Genomic DNA, 23,956 nt, shown 5'->3' with positions numbered 1-23,956 from the left:
TCAGATCAACTCGCCCAAGCACTGGGTGGACCGAATTCACATTCACTCTCCAGTGGCATGTGGAGACCATCACCAAGGTCCATTCTACTGACTCTACTTCGAGGCCACACCATTAAACCGCAAACGCGATTCCTGAGCGAGCACCACTCGCCCAATCCAAAAATCATGGCGGGCACCAGCGATGAGGGGAACAACCCCGACTACAGCGCCTGGAGCAATTCCAGCCTGATCGAGCGCATTACGGAACTCGAGCGCCAGCTGCACTCGCAAACCACGCAGTACACGGCACCAACCCCAGCGGTCGGCGAAGCCATACCCCGCGCACCGATTGCTACGGATGTTAGCGAGCCTGCGATCCCTCTTGCCGATACACACGTCAGCGTCCCCTCGAAGAAGAAGCGTGTGCACTCTCCGGATGGCGATATATGTCATACACCCGGGCGACTGCGCCCTCATAAGGAGGAGCGTGGGTTTGATCCGTCGAAGTATCAGACGCGGTTCATTGCGCTGAAGTTCGCCTACTTGGGTCAGCGGTACAATGGTCTGGAACATACCAATGGGAATACTACACCTCTGCCTACTATCGAGGAAGTTCTTTGGAAGGCGCTGCGCCGCACACGTTTGATTCTTCCGCAGACCTCGTCTCCGGCAGACGAGCCGGACGATGTTCACCCTAGAGAGCAGCGGCCCTACTCTATTCATTGGGATGGATGTGATTACTCCAAGGCTGGAAGAACCGATCGCGGTGTGAGCGCATTTGGACAGGTCGTTGGTCTAAGAGTTCGTTCTGCGAGGCCACAGCCTAAGCCCACGGCCTCGACTGAGCAGGAGGGTCTACAAGATGGAGATGCGATGCAGGTTGAAGAGCCAGCTGCAGATGCGGGCTGGGATGATATCGCGGATGAGATTGCCTATATACAAGTCCTGAACAGGGTGCTCCCCGAGGACATTCGTGTTCTCGCCTGGTGCCCTCACCCTCCGGAAGGATTCGATGCCCGTTTCTCCTGCCGTGAGCGCCGCTATCGGTACTTCTTCACCCAGCCAGCATTCTCCCCCACACCTGGTGCATTCGGCTTTGAGAACCGCGCAGGAACCGGTCAAGGCGAGCGCAACAAGTATCGCGAGGGCTGGCTGGATATTGACGCCATGCGCGAAGCAGCCAAGCATTTCGAGGGTACTCATGACTTCCGAAACTTCTGCAAGCTCGATACAAGCAAGCAGATTGAGAACTTTGAACGGATCATCTTCCATTCTGACATCCAACTCGTGAACCCAAAGACGAACCCCCTGGGATATGTCGGCCAATCTGGATTCCAGATCACAGAGGACTTTGAAGCAGATGTCGACATGCTGTCTTCGCAAAAGCCCGAGCCCACTGTTCCTCAGGTATACTCTTTCAACTTGTATGGATCTGCCTTCTTGTGGCACCAGGTCCGCCATATGGTGGCTATCCTCTTCTTGGTCGGTCAAGGACTCGAGTCTCCATCCATTGTGCCGGAGCTGTTGGACATTACCAAGAACCCTCGGAAGCCATCATACGAAATGGCATCCGATGCGCCACTGGTTCTGTGGGACACAATTTTCCCCGACGAGAGCAGTGGTAGCCGAGACGACGCCCTCGACTGGGTTTATGCCGGCGATCCACGGCTCAACAAGAGCCGCAGTGCCAAGGGCGACAGCAAGTATGGCTTGAATGGTGCTGTAGAGAGCCTGTGGACAGTCTGGAGACAGCGCAAGATGGACGAGATCTTGGCGGGCGCCTTGCTTGACTTGGTCGTCAGTCAAGGCGACCACAGCTTGGTGACAAAAATGGATGGCAAGCAGGGAACTGGCAAGAAGCAGAGCAGGGGTGCCAAGATCTGGTTGGGAGGAGACGAAGCTCGCACCGGGGGAAGATACGTCCCCGTTCTGCAAAAGGCCAAAACAGAGGCCGTTGATGTCCGGAATGCCAAGTGGCTCGAGGCTAAGCAGCGCAAGAACGCCATCAAGGCAGCCGCTTTGCAAAAAGAGGAGGCTTAAAAATAGACGTATATACTCACATATGAAGTATTGTACCATAAACTTTGAGCCTCTCGGTGCAGTCTGACTGCTTAAACAGTAGATTCTTTTTGTAGTAGATGTCCAGTCTCTTCCGGATCGGATTGATCATACGCTCGGCGCATCAGGACTTTGCATCGTAAAGACAGCGTCGAGAGCCTCTCCACACTTCCTCTAGAATCTCTCGCTTGGGAAGCATTTGCTGAACTTGGGTTAGCACAGAACGTATGCTAGCCAGGGGGCGACTTACAGGAAAGACCACTAAGACACCGGGCTCGCCCTCCACAATAACAGCTAGATAGAACCGAACCTCGAATCCCTTGAATGCTTCATGAATCACGATGTCCTGAATCTGCGTCGTGGGAATGAATCTTGTCGCAGCTGTCGAGAGATAGGTGGAGGACGATGTGGATGTCTGGATTCCGAAGCCTCGAATGACCAGGAGCGATTCCTCTGCTTAGCTGTTAGAGCGTGTATGGGCAAATCGCACGCATATGTAGGTCGAACTTACCAGTATATCCCCTCCTAAAGACTCCGTAGAGCACCAAGGCGCTGACGACAGCGATTACCCAGGGGTTATATGAGTCCACCCGGCGGCAGACATGCGCTCCGAGGGGACTTGACCATATATCCTCCCATGATATGATGAACAAGTTTCCCCTTTCGAAGAAATGCCGTCGTAGGCGTGTAATCCCTACCACGATCACACAGCAGAAGAGCAATGCTCGCAGGAGGATCTGAAGACCAAATAGGATCTTCGCGGGGGAATTGGATCGTCTTGGCGCATTGGAGACGGTAAAGCTGACGGTCGTCGGCGTAGGCCGCTGGACTGTGAGGCGGCCCGGCATGGTTGAAGTGCGGGGGTTCTAGAAGCTTACAATCCAAAATCGTAAGCCTTCGCAATGCAATGGAGACTATAAATGAACACTACCCCCTCGAGTAGACGCAAATTGCGGAAGAAGCTCACCCCCGAACCAAACACACGCTAGTCCGCATTTAGACTTTTGGCATCTGCAGCGCCCCAGTCACGTGTCACCAGTAACAAGCCTCCGTTGACATCGGGGCTGGTCTATCGGGCACCAACACTTCCCTCTCTCCTTTCTCAACCTCACCAGAAATGGGTGACCGAGATCGAAGCCGGTCTCCTCGCCGGCGTGACACCCTCGACCGAGATCGACCAAGGAAGACGGGTGGCTTCCGCTGGAAAGAGAAGAGGCGCGACGATGAATCTCGCGACAATGACCGCCGCCTAGATCGTGGATACAGAGACCGAGGTGACCGCCCTCGTTCACCTCGGAGGGATCGCGATGGAGATCGTCCCGGAGACCGACACAGAGACGGTGATCGTGACCGTGACCGTGAGCCCCGACGACGTGACGACCGCGACGCGCCCCGGGAAGACCGCGAGAAAAAGGTGGAGAAGAAGGAGAAAAAAGAGAAGAAGCCAGTTGCACCGCAGTCATCTGAGCCCATGATCGTCGTCCATGTGAATGACCGTCTGGGTACCAAAGCTGCGATTCCCTGCTTAGCCTCAGATCCGATCAGTAAGTGCCTCCTCTCTGCAGCATCTCCCAGGAAGGCTATCGGCCAAATATACTCATACTACGTTCTCTACAGAGCTCTTCAAGGCCCAAGTGGCAGCCCGAATCGGTCGCGAACCCCACGAAATCATGTTGAAACGCCAGGGCGAACGTCCTTTCAAGGACCAGTTGACGTTGGAGGACTATGGCGTGAGCAACGGAGTACAACTTGACCTGTGAGCCTTCGCGTTTACCCCCATTCTCTCTCCGGCCATATTTGATGCTGACTATCTTTTAGGGAAGTTGGAACCGGAGATTAAGAGGACCTCATTATCCAAATGAAATTAGGGTGTTCGGCGGGACAGTTCGGCGTTCTCAAAATTCCACGGATCTGGGTCATAGGAGCGTTACGATGCTTTTGTTTTCTCTGCATCACTTGTCTCATCTTTCTTGTTTCCTTTTTTCTTTATGTTGCTTCCCACCGGTCTATGAGTCTCTGGGTCTTTGGATCTATGGATAGAATATTGTATTTTCCATGTGGATGGCCATATGGACAATACAGTATTGGACCTCAAGATTCCGGATCATATACCTCCATCTCCAACGAATGATGACTCAGCCGAAGAAGTTCCAACCAATTAAGGTTCCCTGGGTAGCGAGACGTAGGCTTCTCTCCAGAGAGCTTTTCGCTTACCAGTGCTTCGTGCTGCATTCCCGTTGCCGTTTCTCCTGCGGGGCTAAGAGCAGACTTGCACCGATGCCGCAGGTGGGCAGCCTTATCCTGCCTGAGGCATCCATCGGCAACCAACCCGAGGCCGAGCTGCCGCTCCACTCTCCAAAGAGGCTTTTTTTCTATCGCGGGACCTCACATGGGCAGTTTCTTTTTTTTCTCTAATGCCTTTTGTCTGACCGAACACCCTGACTCTGACTTTCTCGAGTCCCTCCGCAATGAAGTGATCGATTTACTCTCCACTCTTCCAAACAGTTCTCCCTTCCCTCTTACTGCTGCTGCTCTTCTCTTGCAACTGAGCACACATCCTGCCGGCCCCAGTTTTTCCGTCCCTCCGCAAGATTCCTCGCCCTCCTCCACCCGATCGAGCGCTTCCCCCCGATCTCTTCATTTGAGATCTCGAACAGCTCCTACCATCCACCATATCGTCGGAATCACTCAAGTCGAAAATCATGGTTCGCAACCTCGTCGTTATTGGGGGCAACTCCCACCCCCAGTTGACGCAGACCATTTGCGGTGTGCTTGGCATCCCCCCGGCGGATGTCCTGCTCTCCAAGTTCGCCGTCGGCGAGACCCGAGTCGAGATCCAGGAATCTGTCCGTGGAAAGGACGTCTATATCATTCAGTCCGGTGGTGGTAAGGTCAACGACCACCTGCTGGAGCTTCTGATCACTATCTCCGCCTGCAAAACGGCCTCGGCCCGACGAGTCACTGCCGTTCTTCCTCTCTTCCCTTACTCTCGCCAGAGTGATATCCCCTACGACAAGGCTGGAGCTCCCCTTGTCAAGTCCTCTGTTCGGGACCGCCCCAGCAACGGCTATACCTTTGAGAGCACTCCCTCCACGCCTGGTCCTGGAATGAAGACGGAGGGTCTGGGTCTGATGAACGGCATGGAAAACTTGCAAAAGAGCCTTGCCCGAGCCCAGATTGAAGAGAGCAATGGCAGTCCGGTAAAACGGCGCCCCGCGAACGGGCTTCCGCGGAGTGACACTGCTGACTCTCTCAAGTCTTTGGCCAACGGCGTCCACGAGGATTCCTCCAGCAACGCCTCCAACTCGTCCAAGATCAACTCTTTCCAGCCGCGACCGGGCTACAAGCAGTGGGTTGCGCAGGCAGGCACCCTGGTGGCAGACCTGCTCACCTGCGCTGGCGCGGATCACATCATCACTATGGATCTGCACGACCCACAATATCAGGGCTACTTTGATATCCCCGTGGACAACCTTTACGGACGTCCTCTGCTGAAGAGCTATGTTCAGCGCAACATCCCCGACTTCAAGCAGGCCGTTGTAGTCAGCCCCGATGCCGGTGGTGCCAAGCGCGCCACGGCCATCGCCGACTCCATGGGTATGGAGTTTGCTCTTATTCACAAGGTATGCAATTGATTACTAGTGGGCTCGAATCTGCTAGCCGGCATTCCATCTAACCATCTTTGAAGGAGCGCCGCCCCACAAAAATCACAGACCGCCAAAATGCCACCATGATGCTGGTTGGTGATGTCCGCGACCGGACAGCTATTCTGATTGACGATCTGGCGGACACCTCCAACACAATTACCCGGGCGGCGAAGCTGCTCAAGAAGGAGGGTGCCTCCAAGGTGTACGCCCTGGTCACCCACGGTATTTTGAGCGGTGATGCCATTGAGCGCATCAACGCCAGTGCCCTTGACAAGGTGGTGGTGACCAACAGTGTGGACCAGAGTGAGCACCTGCGCCGCTGCCCCAAGCTCGAGGTTCTGGAGGTCGGCCACGTTTTCGCTGAGGTGAGTCAGATACGTCGAAATTTAGTGGATGACGCCACTTGCATTTGCTGACCGCTCCAACCCTCTAGGCCATCCGCCGCGTCCACCACGGTGAAAGCATCAGCGTTCTTTTCCAGTACGATTGATTTTCTAAACAATCTTTGCATGAGTGGAAGATCCGAAACCCTGATCAACCAAAACACACCAAAAAAATACTGGCTTCATTTCCTTTACAAGCTGGCATGCTCTAAATGAATTTCTTTGGATCTACGGGCGTTTTCGTTGACACAGAGTCATCTGTCTATTCCATTACCACACAAATTTTTTGGTTTTATTTTCCCACAACATAGAAACCTTGGTCCCAGTAGACTTGTTGCTTTGAGATTGAGAGCGTGTTCTTGTTCTTGTATAATTTCTGCCTTTCCATGTTGCTCTTGCTCTTGCTCTTGTCTGGTCGCTGGGACTTGGCTGGGTGCTTTCCTTTGTCTAGGGCTGCCTGCTTTTATCTGTACATACACTACTTGGCTGAGGGATTGGCAAACCACTTTTTGACTGCTGTCATTGTCTTTCTTTTTCTTTGCGTACTTTTTATTCATAATCAACAGCTGACCGAGATTCGTGCATCAACATGAGAAGCGCAACAAGCATAAAGGGTTGAGATATGCGGCAGTCTGCATCAGAAAAGGCGCGCCTTTCCAGCCGGGACAGGACAGTGGAAAGTTCATGAAAGGCAAACTTCTTGGCTAAGACATAATGGTAGTACCTATACTTGTACATCGATGGTTTGACCGAGTAGTAAACAAACTCTTGCCATCGAGGACTCTGAGATCAATCATATCCTGGATCTAGTATCCCGGGAACCTGCAGCTCAATGAACACTTCGCTATCTTTCAGGGAACTATCCAGTGTCCAGGCTACCCTAACAGCAAACGAATAAGAACAAGGAGGTCATTCATCTAATAGACGAATTCTGCTCTTCTATGTCACAAAAAGAGATCACAGGAAAATAGGAAAATAGCCCAACGCCTTAGAAGAACAAAAAAGCCAAGAAAGCCGAAACCAAGTGTGGCCATTGTCTTGACCGAGGAAGGTGATGCGCTGACTTTAATACTGAGAAATGAGAAAGGAACTGGGTACTCGATACAACGAAATCGGCTACCTGCCAAAAAAAAAAAAAAGCAAATACACACAGCCGTGGAAAGGGTAAGTACAGTAGGAACAAAGGTCATGAGGTATTATTCGGGGTTTAGAACACGGAGATGAAGTTGCCAATTCTCTCCTTCTGGTTCTGGGCAATACACTCTGAGATCCAGGTTACGTTGCGGATTTCCTGATAATTGTTAGCTTTGGTGATCCCAAGAAAAGGATTGTTCATGTATATGGTGCTTACCTGCTCCTTCAGCTTCATCCATGCATATACCACCGCCGGGGTGAATTGTCGAGTGAACACAAACTTGGACATCTCCATCTCCTTCTGGTAGAAGAGATCCTCCAGACTCTTGCCATCAGCGGGACCTCCGCCCATGCCGCCGAGGCCGCTGCCACCTTGGCTAAGGCCTACGGCGTCGAAGAAGCTCTTGTAATCAGAAACAGCGCTGACAGCCAAGGCTACACCCTCGACATCCTCGGCACGGGAGAGCATCAGACTACCCTCCGGATACAGGTTGCCGAACTCAGGGTAGAGCTTCCTCCGCTCCTGCTTGGACAGCTCAGTGCCGAAGGAGTTGAGGGTGATGTTGATAGCGCGGCGGTCGGCCTCGAATTGCAAGATCTCTGACATAATCTCTTGGGTCGGCCCAGAGAAATCCGGGTGGGTTTGCACAAAGTTGTAGAAGTCCTCCAAGTAGTTCTTGTAAAGAGTGTTGCGCACAATCTCGATGTTCAATTCATCCAGATCCTGATGGCTCAGGCTGCCCTTGAAGTATGGGGCGAGAGGAGTTTCAATCAGCACCGAGTTGTACAGCTCCTCGATGTTGGTTGCGACACACAGCACTGGCAGAGTCTCGAACCAGCCGAGCGGGTGGCATCGCTCTAGGAGCTCCCGTGTGTCTCGCTCGTGCAGGGTTCCGGTAATTAGAAGGGCGATGTTGTCGATCATGTAGCCGTATGTCAGATACTCGAGGAACTTGGCAGTTGAACCGACGGACTGGGCGACGAGGTACCGGAACTCGGAGACCAGCTTGTCGGTCATCTTGCCTGCAAGAGCGGAGGTGGAGGGGTTCGGGGGGAGAGTGGCAAGGAAGTCGCCATAAGCCGGGCCTAGCTGCAGCTTCACATCTGTGATGATAGTTGTTAGACACCACAGTCTATGGTCGAATAGCTGGAATGTATGTACCGTCAATGGTTTCGCATTGTGTCAAGTTGGAGTAGTTCTGGCCGGTCAGAAGGCTGTTCCGATATCCTCGGACAATGCCCTCGACGAATCTGGGAAAATATCAGTACCATGAAAGTTCATAATTGCTGTACATTCACTAACCCGCCATTCACATTAAAGAAAAGGCCCTCCATGGTGTGTGAAGTGGGATGATAACTTGGGGGAGGAACAAGCTGTAGCTCCCTCGTCGCCGTATGCTGGCGGGTCTTACATAAGCCACAGCCACAGCCACACAGTGTGGCTTGCGCTTTTGCACTTTTTTTCTTCCGTGCAAAATTTCTAGATTTCTCCTCTTAACGGTGAATTACGTCCACGGTCCACAATCTCCCCCCCTCTCGTCTTTCTTTTTTAATTTCGACCTGGGCCCCCTCGTCCTTTAACTGAATTCCCTGTTCCCACAAAGCCCGCTCGCCGTGGTTGCCCACCATGTCGCTTTTCATCCTTACCGAAACCAGCGCGGGTTACGCCCTGCTCAAGTCCAAGGACAAGAAGCTCTTCAAGCGGGAGTCTCTCCCCGAAGATGCCAACACCGCTGAGGGCATCTCCAACCTGTACGTTCAATCACTGCTTTGGCGAAAGAAAAATGCCCCCCTGGGCAATTAAAGCACCCCGCGCGGCCGGCGCAAAAATTTTTGGTTCCAGTCGACAGCGATACTGACTTTTTTACGTGTAGCTTCAAGTTGAAGAACTTCAAGAAGTTCGACAGCGCCGCTACCGCTGTTGAGGAGGCCGCGTCCATCATTGAGGGCAAGGTCACCCCCCTTCTGACCGAGGTTCTCAAGGACCTCAAGGACGAGAAGAAGGCCTCTCTGGCCGTTGCCGATGTCAAGCTCGGTATGTATCACTGTTTGAAACCGTTCTTGGGCGATTCACTGACCTCAATGACCAATAGGAAATGCCATCAGTAAGGTGCCTGGCCTTTCCCTCGAGCTCATTGCCGACTCGACCACCGCCGATGCCTTCCGTGCCATTCGTGAGAACCTGATCACCCTCATTCCCGGCCTTGCCCCCAGTGATATGTCTGCCATGTCCCTGGGTCTTTCCCACTCTCTCGCCCGTCACAAGCTCAAGTTCTCCCCCGATAAGATCGATACCATGATCGTTCAGGCCATCGGCCTGCTCGATGACCTCGACAAGGAGCTCAACACCTATGCCATGCGTGTGAAGGAGTGGTACGGCTGGCACTTCCCCGAGCTGGCTAAGATCCTGAACGACAACATTGCCTACTCCAAGCTCGTCCTGAAGATGGGCATGCGCACCAACTGGGAGACCACTGATCTCGCCGAGATCCTCCCCGAGGAGATTGAGGGTGCCGTCAAGACCGCTGCTGATCGGTCCATGGGTACCGAGATCAGTGAGGAGGATCTCGAGAACATCCAGGCTCTTGCCACCCAGGTTGTTGAGTTTGCCGAGTACCGCCAGCGTCTTGCCAGCTACCTGTCCTCCCGTATGAACGCCATTGCCCCCAACTTGACTGCCCTGGTCGGTGATCTCGTTGGTGCCCGTCTCATTGCCCACGCTGGTAGCTTGACCAGCCTGTCCAAGAGCCCCGCCAGTACCATCCAGATTCTGGGTGCCGAGAAGGCTCTCTTCCGTGCCCTCAAGACTAAGCACGACACTCCCAAGTACGGTCTGATCTACCACGCTTCTCTGATCGGCCAGGCCACCGGCCGCAACAAGGGCAAGATGGCCCGTATCCTCGCTGCCAAGGCTTCCCTTGGTATCCGTGTGGATGCTCTTGCTGAGTGGGACGATGATGTTACCGAGGAGGAGAAGGCTGCTCTCGGTACCGAGGCTCGCTTCAACCTGGAGCGCAAGCTTGCTGGCCTCGAGGGCAAGCCCATCAAGCCCCGTGGCGTTAACATTGCTCCCAACGGCGCTGCTCAGCCCCAGAAGTTCGACTTGAAGGAGGCCCGCAAGTACAACCCCGATGCCGATGCCCTGGCTGACGTTGAGGAGCCCACATCTGCCAAGAAGTCCAAGAAGGACAAGAAGAAGCTGGTCGAGGACGTCGAGGAGGATGAGGAGATGGAGGATGCTGGCTCTGACGACGAGGCCGAGGCCAATGGCTCTGCAGACTCTGAGCTCGAAAAGCTCGCCGCCAAGGCTGGTCTCAGCGTGAAGCGGTACCAGCGCAAGCTTGAGCGGGGTGAGATCACTTTCGATGCTGCTGGCAACCCAACGTCAGTCAGCAAGAAAGATCTGAAGAAGGCCAAGAAGGAGGCCAAGAAGGCCGGCAAGGAGGACGGCAAGAAGCGCAAGCGTGACGACGGTGATGACAGCGAGAAGAAGAAGAAGAAGAAGAGCAAGGGCGAGTAAGTGGCTATATTTTGTTCAAAAGTTTCGTGCAATGTGATGGATGGCTTTCGCGAATCTGTATGATATCACTTTTTTTGTTTCGCGGCCTTGCTCGCTACACGCATGTTTGGGGGCATTTCAAGGTTGATTCTACCTGTTCTTTGTTTTATTTATGGCGCAGACGGTGCTTTATGGTACAAGGCAGTACAGTTTTTCAGCTGAATAATCTGTTCATACTTTATATCTTGAATTACTTGTAGATTTGTAGAAATAATCCGATATAATGCTCACTAGCAACATTGTATATAATATCCAAGACGGCAAGAGACACCGCTTCAGTCCGTAAAACTATGACCGCCTGTCATACCGCCATTTCAACACCACTCTATTCTGCCGGCACAATAAGCTTTTTTCCCTCACCACCACTCAGAACATCTCCACCTTTACAGCTTTGACTTAGTCAAAGTCAAGCAACACCATGAAGGTAAGAGAGATCATCCTGTGAGACTGACCATTACTAATCTTCAAACAAAGATCCTCGACCCCCAAGCTGCAGTCCTCACCAATGTCGAGGTACTAGCCTACCTGACTGCAAACCCGCCCCGCCGTCCTCCGAGTCGGCCTCCAAATGCGCGTCAATGGGTTCCAAGTCCAGACCTGAGAGACCACAACACAGTCGTTAAAGAGGTGAGTCCTACAATCAATCTCTCCGGCCATACAAAATTCCCGACTCTCAATCCCAGCATGTCACCATCAAGTGCCCATCCCAAACCCAAGACCGAATAACCCATCTCCTCCCAAATCAAGCCACAAAAAAAGAATCTACCAGGAATATCACCAACTAACAAAACCACTGCTACCAGTTCCACAACTACGTAACCCGCATCTCCCCCCACCTCCTAAAATACCCCCGCTACACATCCCGCCCCAACTCCTCCCACTCCCAAACCCAAGCAGCAATGACGCGAACAATGCGCCCAACCACCACCACCACCACCGACCCCGAATCCTTTTCCACAACCCTCCCACCACCACCCTCCAAAGACTCCACACCCATGGACCACGCAATCCGCGAACTAGTCCTCAAACTGCGCCCCTATGGCCTGACGAAAGCCGAGGTCTTGACGATCATGAACCTGGGTATTGGTCTCTCCGCGGGGTCATCGGAGGATCAGGGTGGTGGTGTTAATGGGGAGGGGGTTATGGATGTTGATGGGGGACATGGGCATGTTAATGGTGATGGTGAAGGGGGTGTGGAGGGGGAGGAAGGTGAGGGTGGTGAGGAGGCTGATTATGGTGCTTTAGCGCTGTTTGATGCTGTTATTGAGGAGAGGGAGGAGAGGATTTCGGAGGAGGATCTTGTTGCTATTTTGGGGATTATTCGGGAGACGCTTGGGGAGGGGTATAGGGGGTGAGTTTTGAGATTGATTTAGGGAGATGGGACGAGCTGTGTTTAAAAGAAGATTTTGGTTTGATATCCCGGGGCTTGGTGCCTCAATGAAGTGCTTTATTGCGGAATGTGGTTTTTTAGGAGCTTGTAGCTTGAGTTTCTTTGTATGTACACCATGTAGATCTTGGCATTTGCGTCTATGAGACAACCCGAATGATAACCAGAACTCCATGGGATACCAAGGACCTGGCCACAATGCCATGGTCCTGGAACGAATCAACAACAATGGTATAAAGCGAACAAAAAAAGCGCGGGTGAATCTGCCAGCAGTAGGGTCTTAGACTGTGGCATCCAAATCTCCAGATCCAAAGGGTAAGAAGCTTGAAAGACCTCACAAAAGACTCCTTCAATGCAACGATCAACAACAATCAAATCGAGACAATTCACATCTCTAGAGATACTCATCCTCCTCCCTCTCCTTCCCCTTAATCAAATTCCCAAACTGGTTATAAATCGGCACCTCTGGATCACCATTCTCCTTAGCCCACGGACCAAGGTCATCATCAAACAAGTCTCGCTCCTGGCCCTCACAGACTTCAGAGAGCGTAACCCAATTCTTATCGTCGGTCCAGAGTCCACCACGTCCACCACGCATATCCCACCAGTCCTGGCCACCCAGGAGCGCAGACTGCGCGGCATCGAAGTCGTGCGCGGAGCGGACGTATCGTCTCAGCAAGGCGCGGGCCCAGGGGAAGAACCACATCTTCTCCCACCACGTATTGCGCAACTTCGGGTCTCCGTTGAGATGGACTAGGACCGGGACAGAGGCGGAGTGCGGGTTTGTCATGAGAGGGATGTTATTCCACGAGTGCTCTTTCGGGTTTGGGAGTTTATCCAGGGTAGTGTTGTAGGCTGGTGCGGTGGTTTGTTCCCTGGCGAAGCGGGTTTGGTTGAAGGGGTTTGGGAGGGCGGCGATGTCTTCTGGTAGGAGGAGACGGTGTTCTCGTGGAACACCGAATTGGCCCTGGAGGAGGGAAGTCTTGGTGATATTGTTGAATTTGATCCACTCGACGTCGTTGCGCGAGAGGATCTGGTTGAAGAAGAGGTGGGACTCGTAGTCTACACCGATGCCGTATTCATAGCGATGGCCACTCTCGAGGCGGACACTGATGCCGTCAATCTTACCTGCATCGGATATACCCAGCATTCCGTAGAACCATTCTTTGACTCCGCTCACCGTGCGAAGTCGTTCCAGTTCTCGGACCACTTCCTGTCGTCCGAAGATCTGGGTTAGGGCTTGGTAGTCGCCATGCTTCTTATGGCGTAGCTCCATCACACGTAAAACCTCATCGTAGATGAGTCTCAGATCAGCGGCCTGGCCAACTACTGCGCCAGGATTCAACCATCGAGGCCGGGTCAAATGCCCATCAGGGTGGACATCTGTCTTCCAGCCGTACACATCTGGTGGTAAAGATGACTCCGGAACAGACACACATCCAGGATCGCTGTCCAGGGCACTGTAGCAAACCTTGCTAGCCCCGAATAGTACACGCTGAGTATACTTCTGCACCAGATCCGGTGGAGCGCCATTGGCCTTTTCAACCTTGGCATAGCCATACTTCTTCTCCAGCTTCTGATTGTTCTTGCGCAGGAGGTCCTGGAACCGCTCCACCAAGACTCGCGGGGGTAATTGAAAGAATACATCCTGGGCATCGACCAGCAAGACAAAATCCCGATCCTTAACCATACGGCTATTCTTGAGATAATCCCGCACGCGGGTGATCCGCTCCACTGTACGCTCCAACTCAGTCGCCCCGGGCTTCTCATGGCCATAGCCGATCAACGTTGGCGGCGGATATCCCAGTATCATAGCAGATGTCATCGTGCGACAGGCGCCGCGGGAGCCCTTCACGGTCGGAACAAGGACATGGAGGTGGGGGTTTGTCTTCTCCAGATCATGGGGAAGGGTATCGTTGACAGAGATATCTGATTTTCGAGGAAGAGCGACCTGCGCATCTTCCGGGCGTTCAGGAAATGGGTGACGCGATGGGAACTTGGCCCAAAAGTCCGGCTCGTGTTGGTGCTAGATATCAAGACGGTCCGGTTAGCACAGGCTACAACATTCATCTTTCAACATGCCTCCCCTCGAGAGCGAGGCATGTCCCATTCCACATCCCTGATAGGGGAAGAGATCAACGCTTACCCGAGACGACGATATCATCCATAGAAGAAGTAAAAACGAGAGCACTGAAAAGGCAATTGCCTTTGTCCGATGTGTTCGCGGTCGATAATGGGCCGCCTGCCATAATAGGGTCGTGGCGGAGGGCTTGGCCTCGTCGAACTGCGAGAACGACGTGCTGGACGACGCCATCCTGACGGGGGGACGCTCAGATGCGAGTGTTCGGGGACAAATTGAACATTGCGCGCGCAGCTTGTAGCATTCAACGTTGCGACGGGCGGGAACGTTTCAGATATTTAAACTGGCAAGGCCACGCGGGAGGTACGCAATCGACAATTCGACAGTTTGACGTGGAGAGGGACACCCGCAGCGATCGGCGCGCCTGTCCCGTTTTCGGCACGAGTGACCTGCTACGTAATTAGAGTTGTTGGGTTGTAACTAGTCACAGTAGAGACAGATGTATGTCAATGATACATGATTTAATTGACTGAAATAATCTGAGACTTGCCCAGAATCGTGATATTTAAGCTTTTCCCTACTTTTTACTCTAAATAGATCTCCTCCCGTAGCCGCTGCAAGTTGCGGAATAACCCGCCCCCAGGCCCTCCGCTGTCACTATCACGCCTCTGCTCCGTTCGCGATCGAGGTCCTCGCTGATTCTGCTCAGCCATAGCTTGCTGGTGCTCCAGGATCCGCCGTCTCTCATCCACAATCCTGCCCAGCGCATCCACAAACCGTTGACGCGCTTTTTCCTCTGCGGAACCCTTCCAGACTACCGATAGATTCCGCAGAGCCTCGACACGGCGAGTCGCTGCCTCGAGTCCATCGCGGTTACCCCCGTCGCGATCCAGTAGCTCCGTTATCTCATTTCGTATCTTCTTCATGATTTCTTGTCCTTTTTCTTCTTGGCTGTGACCCTCGGTGCCGAGTTCAGGACCGGACACGGAGATAAATGATGACGAGAATGATATTTCGGAGGGTGGAAGTGGCCATTCCATTGCATCACCGAAGGTCTGGACGACGTCTTCGAGTCGAGAGCGGACTTGGTTGAGGGTGCGGAGGTTGGCGATGTATTCGGGGTCGTTCGTAGCTGGGGGTTCCTGTTGCTCCTCTGCGGTTTCGGTATCTTCCTGGGTAGCTGTTGTATCTTCGGCCGTCTCTTTTGTATATTCCTCCTTGCGACTCGCTGTCTTGGCCTTGTCCTCTGATGGTTCGTCGGGGACAAACTTGGTAATGTCCTCGCGCAGGACCTCGGTCAGGGTCTCTGACAGACCAATTGTCTCTCCGCGTAGCACTTCCACCTCGTATGCTAACCGTCCACCACTGCGAAGGATCTCATCGCTGAGTTGGGAGAGTGTACTCGATAGGCGGACGTTCTGGGCGCTGATCTGCGATAGGAGAGACTGGACTTGGGCTGATAGCTCCGTCAGGGGTACAGAGCCTGGCGCTCGGGAGGCATTAGGCTGAAAGGATGCGACTGTCAATGGTGATAGTGTGTCATTGAGGAAGTCGGCGGGGTCGAAGTTCGGGTCTTCGAAGTTGGGTGTTGTCTCAGACTGCGGTTTACCCCCGGCCCGTGCAGTCGAGCAGTAGCTTTGGGATACCATCTTTGTGTGGTCGCGACTGCTCGAGTGGCAAGGTTCTGTCTTCTTTGCCGGAATGATTGCGATAAGTGTGTGTACTTTGAACTCGGGGAGTACTCACGTTTAGCTGTTGTGTTGGCCGCAACCTCTCCGCACCTGAGCGATTCACCGCCTTGGGGTTCAGGCACAGATTCAACCTCTGCATTGTTCAATATGCTTAAGAGGAATAAATGATTACAGGTACCTATCAGTAGATGAGTATGATAACTACGCATCCTATTCATTCTAATTTGAATTACGTATTATTGCCTTAAAATTGTAGGGTGCAAAGGGATCTATGCCCGCTTGGAATTGTCCAAGCAATATCAGGGCGTAGAGTCTCCAAATATATACATTTGTCGCCCAATCATCACAATATTATCTATGCTCCACCTATGAATTTAACGGAATTGAATCTTCACGTAAAAAAGATAAAACGACCATCAAATAACTACCGACCATTCCAGCCAGTGAAGCATTGTGAATGGAGAAGAAAATGAAAAGGCAAAAAAGAAGAGGCTTGCATCATCCGTGAATCGAACACGGGCCTCGTCGATGGCAACGACGAATTCTACCACTAGACCAATGATGCTGATTTGATATAAGAGCCGGCCAAAATATGCTACATATACTAATTGTTCAGTTGCTACTATTCCATGCGAGGCAACGACCCTGTCCTCTTCATCGACTTGATGCATTTCCCTCATACTCAAGTAATCTCTCATCTATCTATACATCCAACACTTGTTTCTATTTATTTCCTGTCCACTTTAAACCCCGTGGGCATATGAGCCTCAATGGTATCCACCAGGCAAGGGTGGGCACTGCCCCCCGAAACCCAACCCGTGAACCGTACGATCGGAAGTTGTTGGCCTTGTCCAACACATGGCCAATTTGGGGGCCATGACTACTGAGCCATGAACCAGTCAGCGACTATTGTCGTCTTTACGTCACCATACGCGTTCGCTCATCTCGTTCTCGTTCCGCGTTGAAGAAGCTCTGCTCACGAGGTCTAAGCCCCTCTTCCCCGATTGAGTTGGGTTCCGATCCAGAAAATTAATTGCTCATCTTTTATCCCGTGAGATACCGGACTATTTTCAAATAGTTTATTTGGCCAACATGACAGTTCTGAGAAAGTTGGATGAACTCCAAGTCTCATTCTATGATTCTGCCCCAAGCTCCACCTCAGCCTCCCAGTCCGCCCCGCAGGGCAGGATCCACTTAGTATACGGAACACATCTGGAAGACTGTGGGCCTGTCTTGGCCATGACGATGGCCCAGCAATGCCTAGAAAATTGGATATGCACATCGAAGCTTTCAACTCGTTCTTCCATATCGGAAAAAGTGGAACTGGGCATGGCATGGCATGGCAACACAATGATGGCAAAAGAGTAGTCCAGGAACGGGAATGGAAGGATGACATTCAGACATAACTGTCTGGCATATACGGAGTACTCTGAGGTGTCTACCTACATACCTCGGGTTACCCGAATACGGAGTCTCCTAAAATGGATATCCCTTTTGTAATCCCTCAAATAACCCGGCACCACGGCATCGTGATACTCTTCTCGTGCTCGTAATACTAAAAGTAGAAGGTGAGTGATTAAAATGAATGCAAATGGTCACCTCCAAACTAGTCGTTCGGTTAGTCGGCAACCAGGCGACCAATGTCCATACATAGTATGGATGGATCGAGGCGGAGTGGATCAAAGAGTCTTTGGCCCTTTGCGCCCGAGAGAAACACAGCCTTGACAGTCATGACAGCCATGACAGCCATGGGAAGCCATGGGGAGGCTTAGAAGGAGATCGCTTGGCTCCCGGGGGGCAAGAACCATTTCCGAAGGAGCTTGGAGGTGTATCATTGGTGAGAAATTAAATTAATAAATGATTCCATATTTGAGAACCAAAGGGACCTTTTTCCCCAAGGCTAGGAGCCCCACTGCGGAGAAAGCTGGCCGGGCAAGAAGTTGGATCATCGTACTCCGTACTTACAGTACTACGAAGTACTCTGTATCCATTTTGGATCGCCCAGGAGGAAGAGGCCCAAGTTCCCTTGTCTCTGGCGGTCCATCGGGACAGGTGCAGTTAGCTTCTGTTTACGTTCCCCAACTTCCATTTATTTAAACCTTGCAGCACCCCCTCCCCTCATTCCATTTTCCACTTCCATCTATCCCTGTACTCCATCCTTTCTAGAATCTCCATTATACCCAATCTCCTATCTACACACTCGGAAATCATGTCCGTCAACGGTGCTAGCACTGGCAAGGCTTCGGTCCAGGAGCCATCTTCATCTCGCCCTCACGGCCTCGTGAATGTCCAGCCTGCCCGCTTGGGCGACTTGCAGCCTCGCTATGCTGCAACAATCCAGCACGATGATGATAACCCTGATGCGCACAGCTGGTACGCGAAACTGAGTAAGTGGCCAAATAACTCGAGAGAAGCTATCCTCGCTATCAATTCTAACTATTTAATTGTGTCCGTTTAGTGCACAGCTTGGGAGAATGTATCGGTTTCTGCGGTGCCATTCCCTGCTGTATCTGCTGCCCCAACCCCTTCAAGCCCGTCGACCAGGGTCAGGTCGGTCTCGTATCTCGATTTGGACGGTTCGTGCAGCTTTCCTTTCCCCAGACCTCACCCGGCATTAGTGTTTGATTTTGCTGACCTTGCATCCATAGCTTCGAACGCTCGGTCGACCCCGGTCTTGTCAAGGTCAACCCACTCAGCGAGCACCTCCTCACCGTCGACGTCAAGATCCAAATCGTCGAAGTCCCCCGTCAAGTTTGCATGACCAAGGACAACGTGACCCTCAACCTGACCTCCGTCATCTACTACCAAGTCACCTCCCCACACATCGCCGCCTTCGGCATCTCCAACGTGAAGCAGGCCCTCGTCGAGCGCACCCAGACCACCCTGCGCCACGTCATCGGTGCTCGCGTCCTGCAGGACGTCATCGAGCGCCGCGAGGAGATCGCCCAGTCTACGGCCGAGATCATCGAGGAAGTCGCCTCGGGCTGGGGTGTCCAGGTCGAGTCCATGCTCATCAAGGACATTATCTTCAGCAACGACTTGCAGGATTCGCTCTCCATGGCTGCTCAGTCTAAGCGAATCGGTGAGAGCAAGGTCATCGCCGCCCGCGCCGAGGTCGAGTCCGCCAAGTTGATGCGCCAGGCTGCCGATATCTTGTCCTCGGCGCCTGCTATGCAGATCCGTTATCTCGAGGCTATGCAGGCGATGGCCAAGACTGCCAATAGCAAGGTCATCTTCCTGCCGGCTGTGAACCAGACTATGCAGCAGCAGCTTGCTGCGGCGGATAATGCGGGCGAGGGCCCGAGCAACTACGGTGCTACGGACAACCACCAAGACGATGGTTTCCAGCGCGCGATCAACGCTCGCGTCGTCGAGGACATTTAAATGCCATGACTGACTACGTAGTTTGAGTTGCAGTCCCGTTTTTGCCATGGCTGTTTCAGCTTTGGTTCTATGATGATATGACATTTATGTTCGCTTTGTTATTATCACGTTTGTTCGTTGATGAGTGGTTAGTTGCTCGGCTGGTAAGGAGTCATGTCCTTGCTTGCTGGGTTTTCTCTTTGCTCTTTGAGATCTCTTGAAGCTTTGTATAATGGTTGGACGCGATTTGGATCCAGGACGATACCCACCTTCTTTTTGCTTTGTCTTGCTTCATGGTGATACCTTGGCTTATTACGCGTCTTAATTAGTCCGATGCTTTGAGCTTGTAGCATAATTCAATATTGATTTCAGAATTGCCCATTTCCCGGTAGACCAACAACATCCTCATAGCCCTAAAATAATTCGCCAGATGAAGAGGAGCGACATTCCTGAATCCGCTATAGCTTCAGAGTATCCAGTCCCGTCCCTCTGGCAAGTAGTCTATTCTACATCCTGTTAGTGAAACACCCACCATCACAAATTCGATGTAGTTCTCACCATCAACCAAGACGGAATAACACCCATCGCAACCCTAACAATACTCGACTGCGCCCCTCGCCATATCGTCCCTTCAGTACCACCAAGGACATCACCCACCACTTTCTCCGCATAAACCTCAGGCTCCATTTCCGGATGTCCCTGCTCCCCCCTCGCAAAAACTCCAATCCGATCTATCATAGAAGAGTAATAGGATCCCTCCGGCAGTTCAAATCTCGGGGAATTACTAAACCATTTTGTACGGATGTTCCCCGTGATGACGATGATCACTTTCACTCCCAGGGGTTTCATTTCTAGGGCTAGTGTTTCGCTTATTAGGCGAATTGCGGCTTTGGAGCCGCAGTACATTCCTGATTTGTATTCTATTTAGTATGATATAATGACCTTTTCGAGGTTTGACGTATTGGATTGATGGGTTAGGTTCGAACATACCTTGATACGGTAATCCCAAACAAGCAGCCGTCGAAACATTATTCACAATCATCCCCTTAGCATTAACAACCAGCGGTGCAAAAACCTGCGTTACTCGTATAACGCCCCAAACATTGACTTCAAACATGTTCTTTCCCATATCAATATCCGAGTCTAGGAGGGGCATTACAAAGCCTGCGCCAGAGTTGTTGACCAGATAGTCTAGTTTGCCGTTCGTCTGTTTTTCAACGATGGTGTATGCGGCGGTGATACTTTCGGGGGATGTCACGTCTAGCTCGAGGAATGTTATATTAGGGAGTGATTGTAGATTTTGCATTTTGGTGATATTCCGTGCTGTGGCGATGATGTGTAGGCCCTTGGCGTGGAATGATTTGGCTAGGGCTGAACCGATGCCGTTGTCGCTGCATCCTGTGATGAGCACGTATTTTGTTTTTGTTTGTGAGGCCATTTATGTGAGGGTGGTTGTTCTTTTACGAGTGGAGCATTTGAGTAAGTAGATGCTGTATTAGATAGAGCTTAAGTATATCTTGTTTACTGGATTGTTTACTGGATCTGAATGATGTCCCGTCGGGGGAATTCATGTTGCCGAGCCTTTCTGACGGCGGACTATAATCCTGCCGGCTCTTGGTACTTTTATGCCTTTCCTCTGACTGTGGTAGGGGCAGCCAATGTACCAGAGCACTATAGATATCTAAGTATACAATGATAATAGTTTAGCCGTTCTATGCATGTATAATTCATGATCGTAAAAGATGGTCCCCTATTTGTGGGCTGAGGCTACTCGCACGGAAACTTGTGTTTTCGCATGACAAACTATTCTATTTTCGGATATGGTGGATAAGAGGTACATCGAGTACTGTACCTAGATGTCCGTATACTACCTACTGCCCTTAGCATTGGCTTTAGCTATTAGAAAAGACAGTTCAAAAGACATTCAGAAAGACCTTTATAAAAGGTAAATGCAAAGTGTATATACTTACATTGTAATATAAGTGACGGTAAAACTGCCGCCTCGGGAAATGATCGGCTCCCGGAGCACAGAATAGGTTAATCACCTCGCCGCCCTAAGCACCTCACGAAGGAACATGCATGCGCTCGCTTATTGCAGGGATATGCACACACACACACGTCCTGTAGGTAGGCGGCCCGGCTGGTGTACAGAAACCGTAGGCGCGGGAAGTACTGTGTTCCAAATACATTTGAACGGCCACTGTATTCGTTTGTGAATTCACTTCATCTGTTACCCCCTATACCCCTACTGCAAAATAGCCTTCCTCGGGAGGCGCACCTTCACAATCAATCACAAGTGGTCGAACCAAAGATGGCCCCAACCCTAGCTCCTTCTAAGCATGAGCTTCTCTATGACATGATCTTTAGTGGGGAATACCTATACCGGAGAATAGCAGAGGCTGCTGGCTGCAATAGGAGTACTATCCGAAGAATCTCTTCTAATGTACAGATGTTCAGAAGTGTCAACGCACTGCATAATAAAGGCGGACGACCCCGTAATATAACCCCAGTCATGCTCGAGGTGTTGTGGGAGCAAGGGAGAATTTGGGGGCTAGCGCCCGTGTCGCACCTTTGCGTGTCTCATTGGGTTGTTAGCTTTTTCAAATCAGCCGCACTTGCCCCTGGGTATACAAATCCGGCCAGAGTCAATCTTCCCCCTCCCCCAACTCTAAATAGTTACTCTGAGCCAAGTCTTATTCATACCGCTGTCGCGCTATTAAATCTGAATCGCAGTTAGATCGCGACGTCGTGGGTATCATCAAACACTATGCGGTTGCTCCAAGGTACCAAGTCACACCATAGAAGTTGGGTAAATACGGCTGCGATTTACTAATATCATTGTCAGTCTTTTCAACCTCAGTCGCTCTATTTTTCCATGTCAACCACACAAAACAATTCCAGCACTGGTATCCTTTTTATCGAGACTCCCTAACAATAGTGGCAAACACTTCCCAATGCTACGAGAGCTACAGTCGAGATGTCCAAACGAATGGTGCATCTGATCCAAATGCGTGTAAGAATATGGTCGACTGTTTGTACAGCAAAAATGGCGATATCAACAAAGCAGACTGGTCATCAGCACTAGTGTTACTTGGCCTAACCCCAACCATCCTCGGGCAATTGGGCCCAGATATCAAAGAAAAGGCTCGGTTGGGGTTCCAAAGCCCGATTCTCGGGTTTCTGTGTGTCCTCGGTGGGCCATGTATCCCATTTACCAGACCTTGGACGAAACAAGAAGCGAAGAAGCAGATGCGGAAAGAGCAGCGGGAGGAAGGAAACTTTGCTTCTGAAGAGATGTGGATTTTTTCTCCCGGTTCACCGCTCCCAGATCGACGGTCCTGGACGCCTATAAAGATCTTTCTGAACTATCTTTTATCGGCTGCTGCGGCCGCTAACGTCCTCCATAATGTCATCACTCTCGGCCAGCAAACAGTCCTTAGCTGGAAATGCACTTGGACACACCTTCAGCTTGCATGGGTTTTTTCCGCCGTTGGCCCGGTCCTCTTCTCGGGGGTCGCTTTACTGTTCGAGAAGAAAAAAGGGAGAGAGCGTTCTGCTGATGAATCTTCTAAAAAATGTCGTGTTGCAACAGCATACTTAGAAACCTCAGCCAAGGTTTTTGATTCTCTATCAAACATTCTTTGTGCTGGGCATGTCGTCTTCGGTACAATATTGCTCTCTTCGGCCCTTTTTATTGGTACGCTCGATGCCTTGGGAGTTGTCGCACGGTTTGCAGCATCGACGCTTGTCTGCCAACTGATCACTGCATTGGAACTGGATACAAAAGTGAATGAAAAGAAGGAGGATGATGGAATGACTACCACAGACCAGATCTCCATCCATGGCCCCTGGTTGAAGTACAGTGGTTGCGACGACATCTCTGGCAACATGCTAATCGGTGCCATCAACAAAGGCGAGGCCAACAGAGTCAAGACCGCATTCACTAGCGGACACGACTCCGTTACAGCCACTCTCCGTGACTATAAGGCTCGCGGTATTCAGTGGGTTGTTATTGGTGACTGGAACGACGGTGATGGTTCTTCCCGTGAGCACGCCGCTCAGAAACCCTATCACCTTGGTGGTCTAGCTGTCATCAGCCGCTCCTTCCCTCGTATCCTCAAGTCCAACCTAGAAAAGCAAGGTATACTGCCCCTGACCTTCTCCGACCCTGCCGACTATGATAAGATCCATGCCGAGGACAAGGTCGATCTGATGTGCAATGAGCTCGCTGTTGGCAAGCCAATGACTCTCCGCGTCCACCCTGCCGATGGCAGTAAGGCCTTTGATATCTCCCTCAACCAAACCTTCAACGCGTCCCAGATCGAGTAGTCCACGACGTTTCCGCCCTGAAAATCATAACCAAGAGCCGAATATCAAGTAAATAGAGGTCATTTTACCATTTAGTTGTCATGCTTCTCTTCTTTTTGGTCTCGTTTGAATAGATCTGTGTAATTTGCTTCCTCAGGGCTCTGAAGATGGATTGAAAAATACATATATAATTATAGAAAGCAGTCTAGGTTCAACAGATTAATTTAGTATCCAGTCAAATTTCGCATACTGGGGATTGATTTTCCGAGTAAGACTCCCAGTCCGTCACTTCAACATAGGAGTGGCAGAGAAAGTGTCAGGTCGCTGGATTCTCGAGGCATCAGCTCTAGTATTTGAAGTGTTTGCA

At 51.5% G+C, this 23,956-nt stretch overlaps 12 protein-coding genes across 12 annotated transcripts; 7 read left to right on the top strand and 5 right to left on the bottom strand.

The window, feature by feature from the left end:
• Positions 1 to 165: 165 nt before the first annotated feature.
• Positions 166 to 2,019, top strand: N7473_007174 (pseudouridine synthase DEG1; the record flags this gene model as incomplete). Its single annotated transcript, XM_057153114.1, has 1 exon — positions 166 to 2,019. One exon carries the CDS (start codon positions 166 to 168, stop codon positions 2,017 to 2,019), a length of 1,854 nt encoding a protein of 617 aa, XP_057007452.1.
• A 142-nt stretch (positions 2,020 to 2,161) lies between these two features.
• N7473_007173 (PIG-H family GPI synthesis protein) lies at positions 2,162 to 2,885 on the bottom strand (the record flags this gene model as incomplete). The annotated part of the gene is made up of 3 exons (XM_057153113.1): positions 2,162 to 2,239; positions 2,288 to 2,490; positions 2,549 to 2,885. 3 exons carry the CDS (start codon positions 2,883 to 2,885, stop codon positions 2,162 to 2,164), a joined length of 618 nt encoding a protein of 205 aa, XP_057007451.1.
• A 269-nt stretch (positions 2,886 to 3,154) lies between these two features.
• Positions 3,155 to 3,877, top strand: N7473_007172 (ubiquitin-like protein HUB1; the record flags this gene model as incomplete). Its single annotated transcript, XM_057153112.1, has 3 exons — positions 3,155 to 3,581; positions 3,655 to 3,793; positions 3,856 to 3,877. The coding sequence occupies 3 exons, from the start codon at positions 3,155 to 3,157 to the stop codon at positions 3,875 to 3,877; spliced, it is 588 nt and encodes a 195-aa protein (XP_057007450.1).
• A 573-nt stretch (positions 3,878 to 4,450) lies between these two features.
• On the top strand, positions 4,451 to 6,675 carry N7473_007171 (ribose phosphate diphosphokinase subunit PRS5). Its single transcript, XM_057153111.1, has 3 exons — positions 4,451 to 5,660; positions 5,726 to 6,049; positions 6,118 to 6,675. The coding sequence occupies exons 1-3, from the start codon at positions 4,740 to 4,742 to the stop codon at positions 6,172 to 6,174; spliced, it is 1,302 nt and encodes a 433-aa protein (XP_057007449.1). The 5' UTR covers positions 4,451 to 4,739; the 3' UTR covers positions 6,175 to 6,675.
• A 599-nt stretch (positions 6,676 to 7,274) lies between these two features.
• On the bottom strand, positions 7,275 to 8,536 carry N7473_007170 (H(+)-transporting V0 sector ATPase subunit d; the record flags this gene model as incomplete). The annotated part of the gene is made up of 4 exons (XM_057153110.1): positions 7,275 to 7,358; positions 7,419 to 8,305; positions 8,364 to 8,452; positions 8,505 to 8,536. The coding sequence occupies 4 exons, from the start codon at positions 8,534 to 8,536 to the stop codon at positions 7,275 to 7,277; spliced, it is 1,092 nt and encodes a 363-aa protein (XP_057007448.1).
• Positions 8,537 to 8,828: 292 nt separating this feature from the next.
• nop58 (RNA-processing protein NOP58) lies at positions 8,829 to 10,721 on the top strand (the record flags this gene model as incomplete). The annotated part of the gene is made up of 3 exons (XM_057153109.1): positions 8,829 to 8,953; positions 9,076 to 9,236; positions 9,295 to 10,721. 3 exons carry the CDS (start codon positions 8,829 to 8,831, stop codon positions 10,719 to 10,721), a joined length of 1,713 nt encoding a protein of 570 aa, XP_057007447.1.
• A 457-nt stretch (positions 10,722 to 11,178) lies between these two features.
• Positions 11,179 to 12,115, top strand: N7473_007168 (uncharacterized protein; the record flags this gene model as incomplete). The annotated part of the gene is made up of 3 exons (XM_057153108.1): positions 11,179 to 11,184; positions 11,235 to 11,387; positions 11,564 to 12,115. 3 exons carry the CDS (start codon positions 11,179 to 11,181, stop codon positions 12,113 to 12,115), a joined length of 711 nt encoding a protein of 236 aa, XP_057007446.1.
• A 426-nt stretch (positions 12,116 to 12,541) lies between these two features.
• N7473_007167 (glycosyltransferase domain-containing protein) lies at positions 12,542 to 14,461 on the bottom strand (the record flags this gene model as incomplete). Its single annotated transcript, XM_057153107.1, has 2 exons — positions 12,542 to 14,173; positions 14,294 to 14,461. The coding sequence occupies 2 exons, from the start codon at positions 14,459 to 14,461 to the stop codon at positions 12,542 to 12,544; spliced, it is 1,800 nt and encodes a 599-aa protein (XP_057007445.1).
• A 350-nt stretch (positions 14,462 to 14,811) lies between these two features.
• Positions 14,812 to 15,876, bottom strand: N7473_007166 (uncharacterized protein; the record flags this gene model as incomplete). Its single annotated transcript, XM_057153106.1, has 1 exon — positions 14,812 to 15,876. The coding sequence occupies one exon, from the start codon at positions 15,874 to 15,876 to the stop codon at positions 14,812 to 14,814; it is 1,065 nt and encodes a 354-aa protein (XP_057007444.1).
• A 2,251-nt stretch (positions 15,877 to 18,127) lies between these two features.
• N7473_007165 (slipin family protein) lies at positions 18,128 to 19,302 on the top strand (the record flags this gene model as incomplete). The annotated part of the gene is made up of 3 exons (XM_057153105.1): positions 18,128 to 18,305; positions 18,377 to 18,494; positions 18,567 to 19,302. The coding sequence occupies 3 exons, from the start codon at positions 18,128 to 18,130 to the stop codon at positions 19,300 to 19,302; spliced, it is 1,032 nt and encodes a 343-aa protein (XP_057007443.1).
• Positions 19,303 to 19,686: 384 nt separating this feature from the next.
• On the bottom strand, positions 19,687 to 20,719 carry N7473_007164 (SDR family oxidoreductase; the record flags this gene model as incomplete). The annotated part of the gene is made up of 3 exons (XM_057153104.1): positions 19,687 to 19,782; positions 19,840 to 20,189; positions 20,272 to 20,719. 3 exons carry the CDS (start codon positions 20,717 to 20,719, stop codon positions 19,687 to 19,689), a joined length of 894 nt encoding a protein of 297 aa, XP_057007442.1.
• A 1,166-nt stretch (positions 20,720 to 21,885) lies between these two features.
• N7473_007163 (uncharacterized protein) lies at positions 21,886 to 23,791 on the top strand. Its single transcript, XM_057153103.1, has 2 exons — positions 21,886 to 22,064; positions 22,127 to 23,791. The coding sequence occupies exons 1-2, from the start codon at positions 22,049 to 22,051 to the stop codon at positions 23,608 to 23,610; spliced, it is 1,500 nt and encodes a 499-aa protein (XP_057007441.1). The 5' UTR covers positions 21,886 to 22,048; the 3' UTR covers positions 23,611 to 23,791.
• Positions 23,792 to 23,956: the final 165 nt, after the last annotated feature.

This window comes from Penicillium subrubescens, assembly GCF_028828155.1.
Source record: "Penicillium subrubescens strain IBT 31985 chromosome Unknown utg000005l_segment0_segment0, whole genome shotgun sequence".
In the NCBI taxonomy this organism is placed as follows: domain Eukaryota; kingdom Fungi; phylum Ascomycota; class Eurotiomycetes; order Eurotiales; family Aspergillaceae; genus Penicillium; species Penicillium subrubescens.
This window is presented reverse-complemented; position numbering and strand designations above follow the sequence as displayed.

Coding starts and splice junctions, on each gene's coding strand:
- N7473_007171 (XM_057153111.1), top strand. CDS start 4,740: ATGGTTCGCAACCTCGTCGTTATTGGGGGCAACTCCCACCCCCAGTTG. Junction 5,661..5,725: donor AGTTTGCTCTTATTCACAAG/GTATGCAATTGA, acceptor CCATCTTTGAAG/GAGCGCCGCCCCACAAAAAT. Junction 6,050..6,117: donor TCGGCCACGTTTTCGCTGAG/GTGAGTCAGATA, acceptor CCAACCCTCTAG/GCCATCCGCCGCGTCCACCA.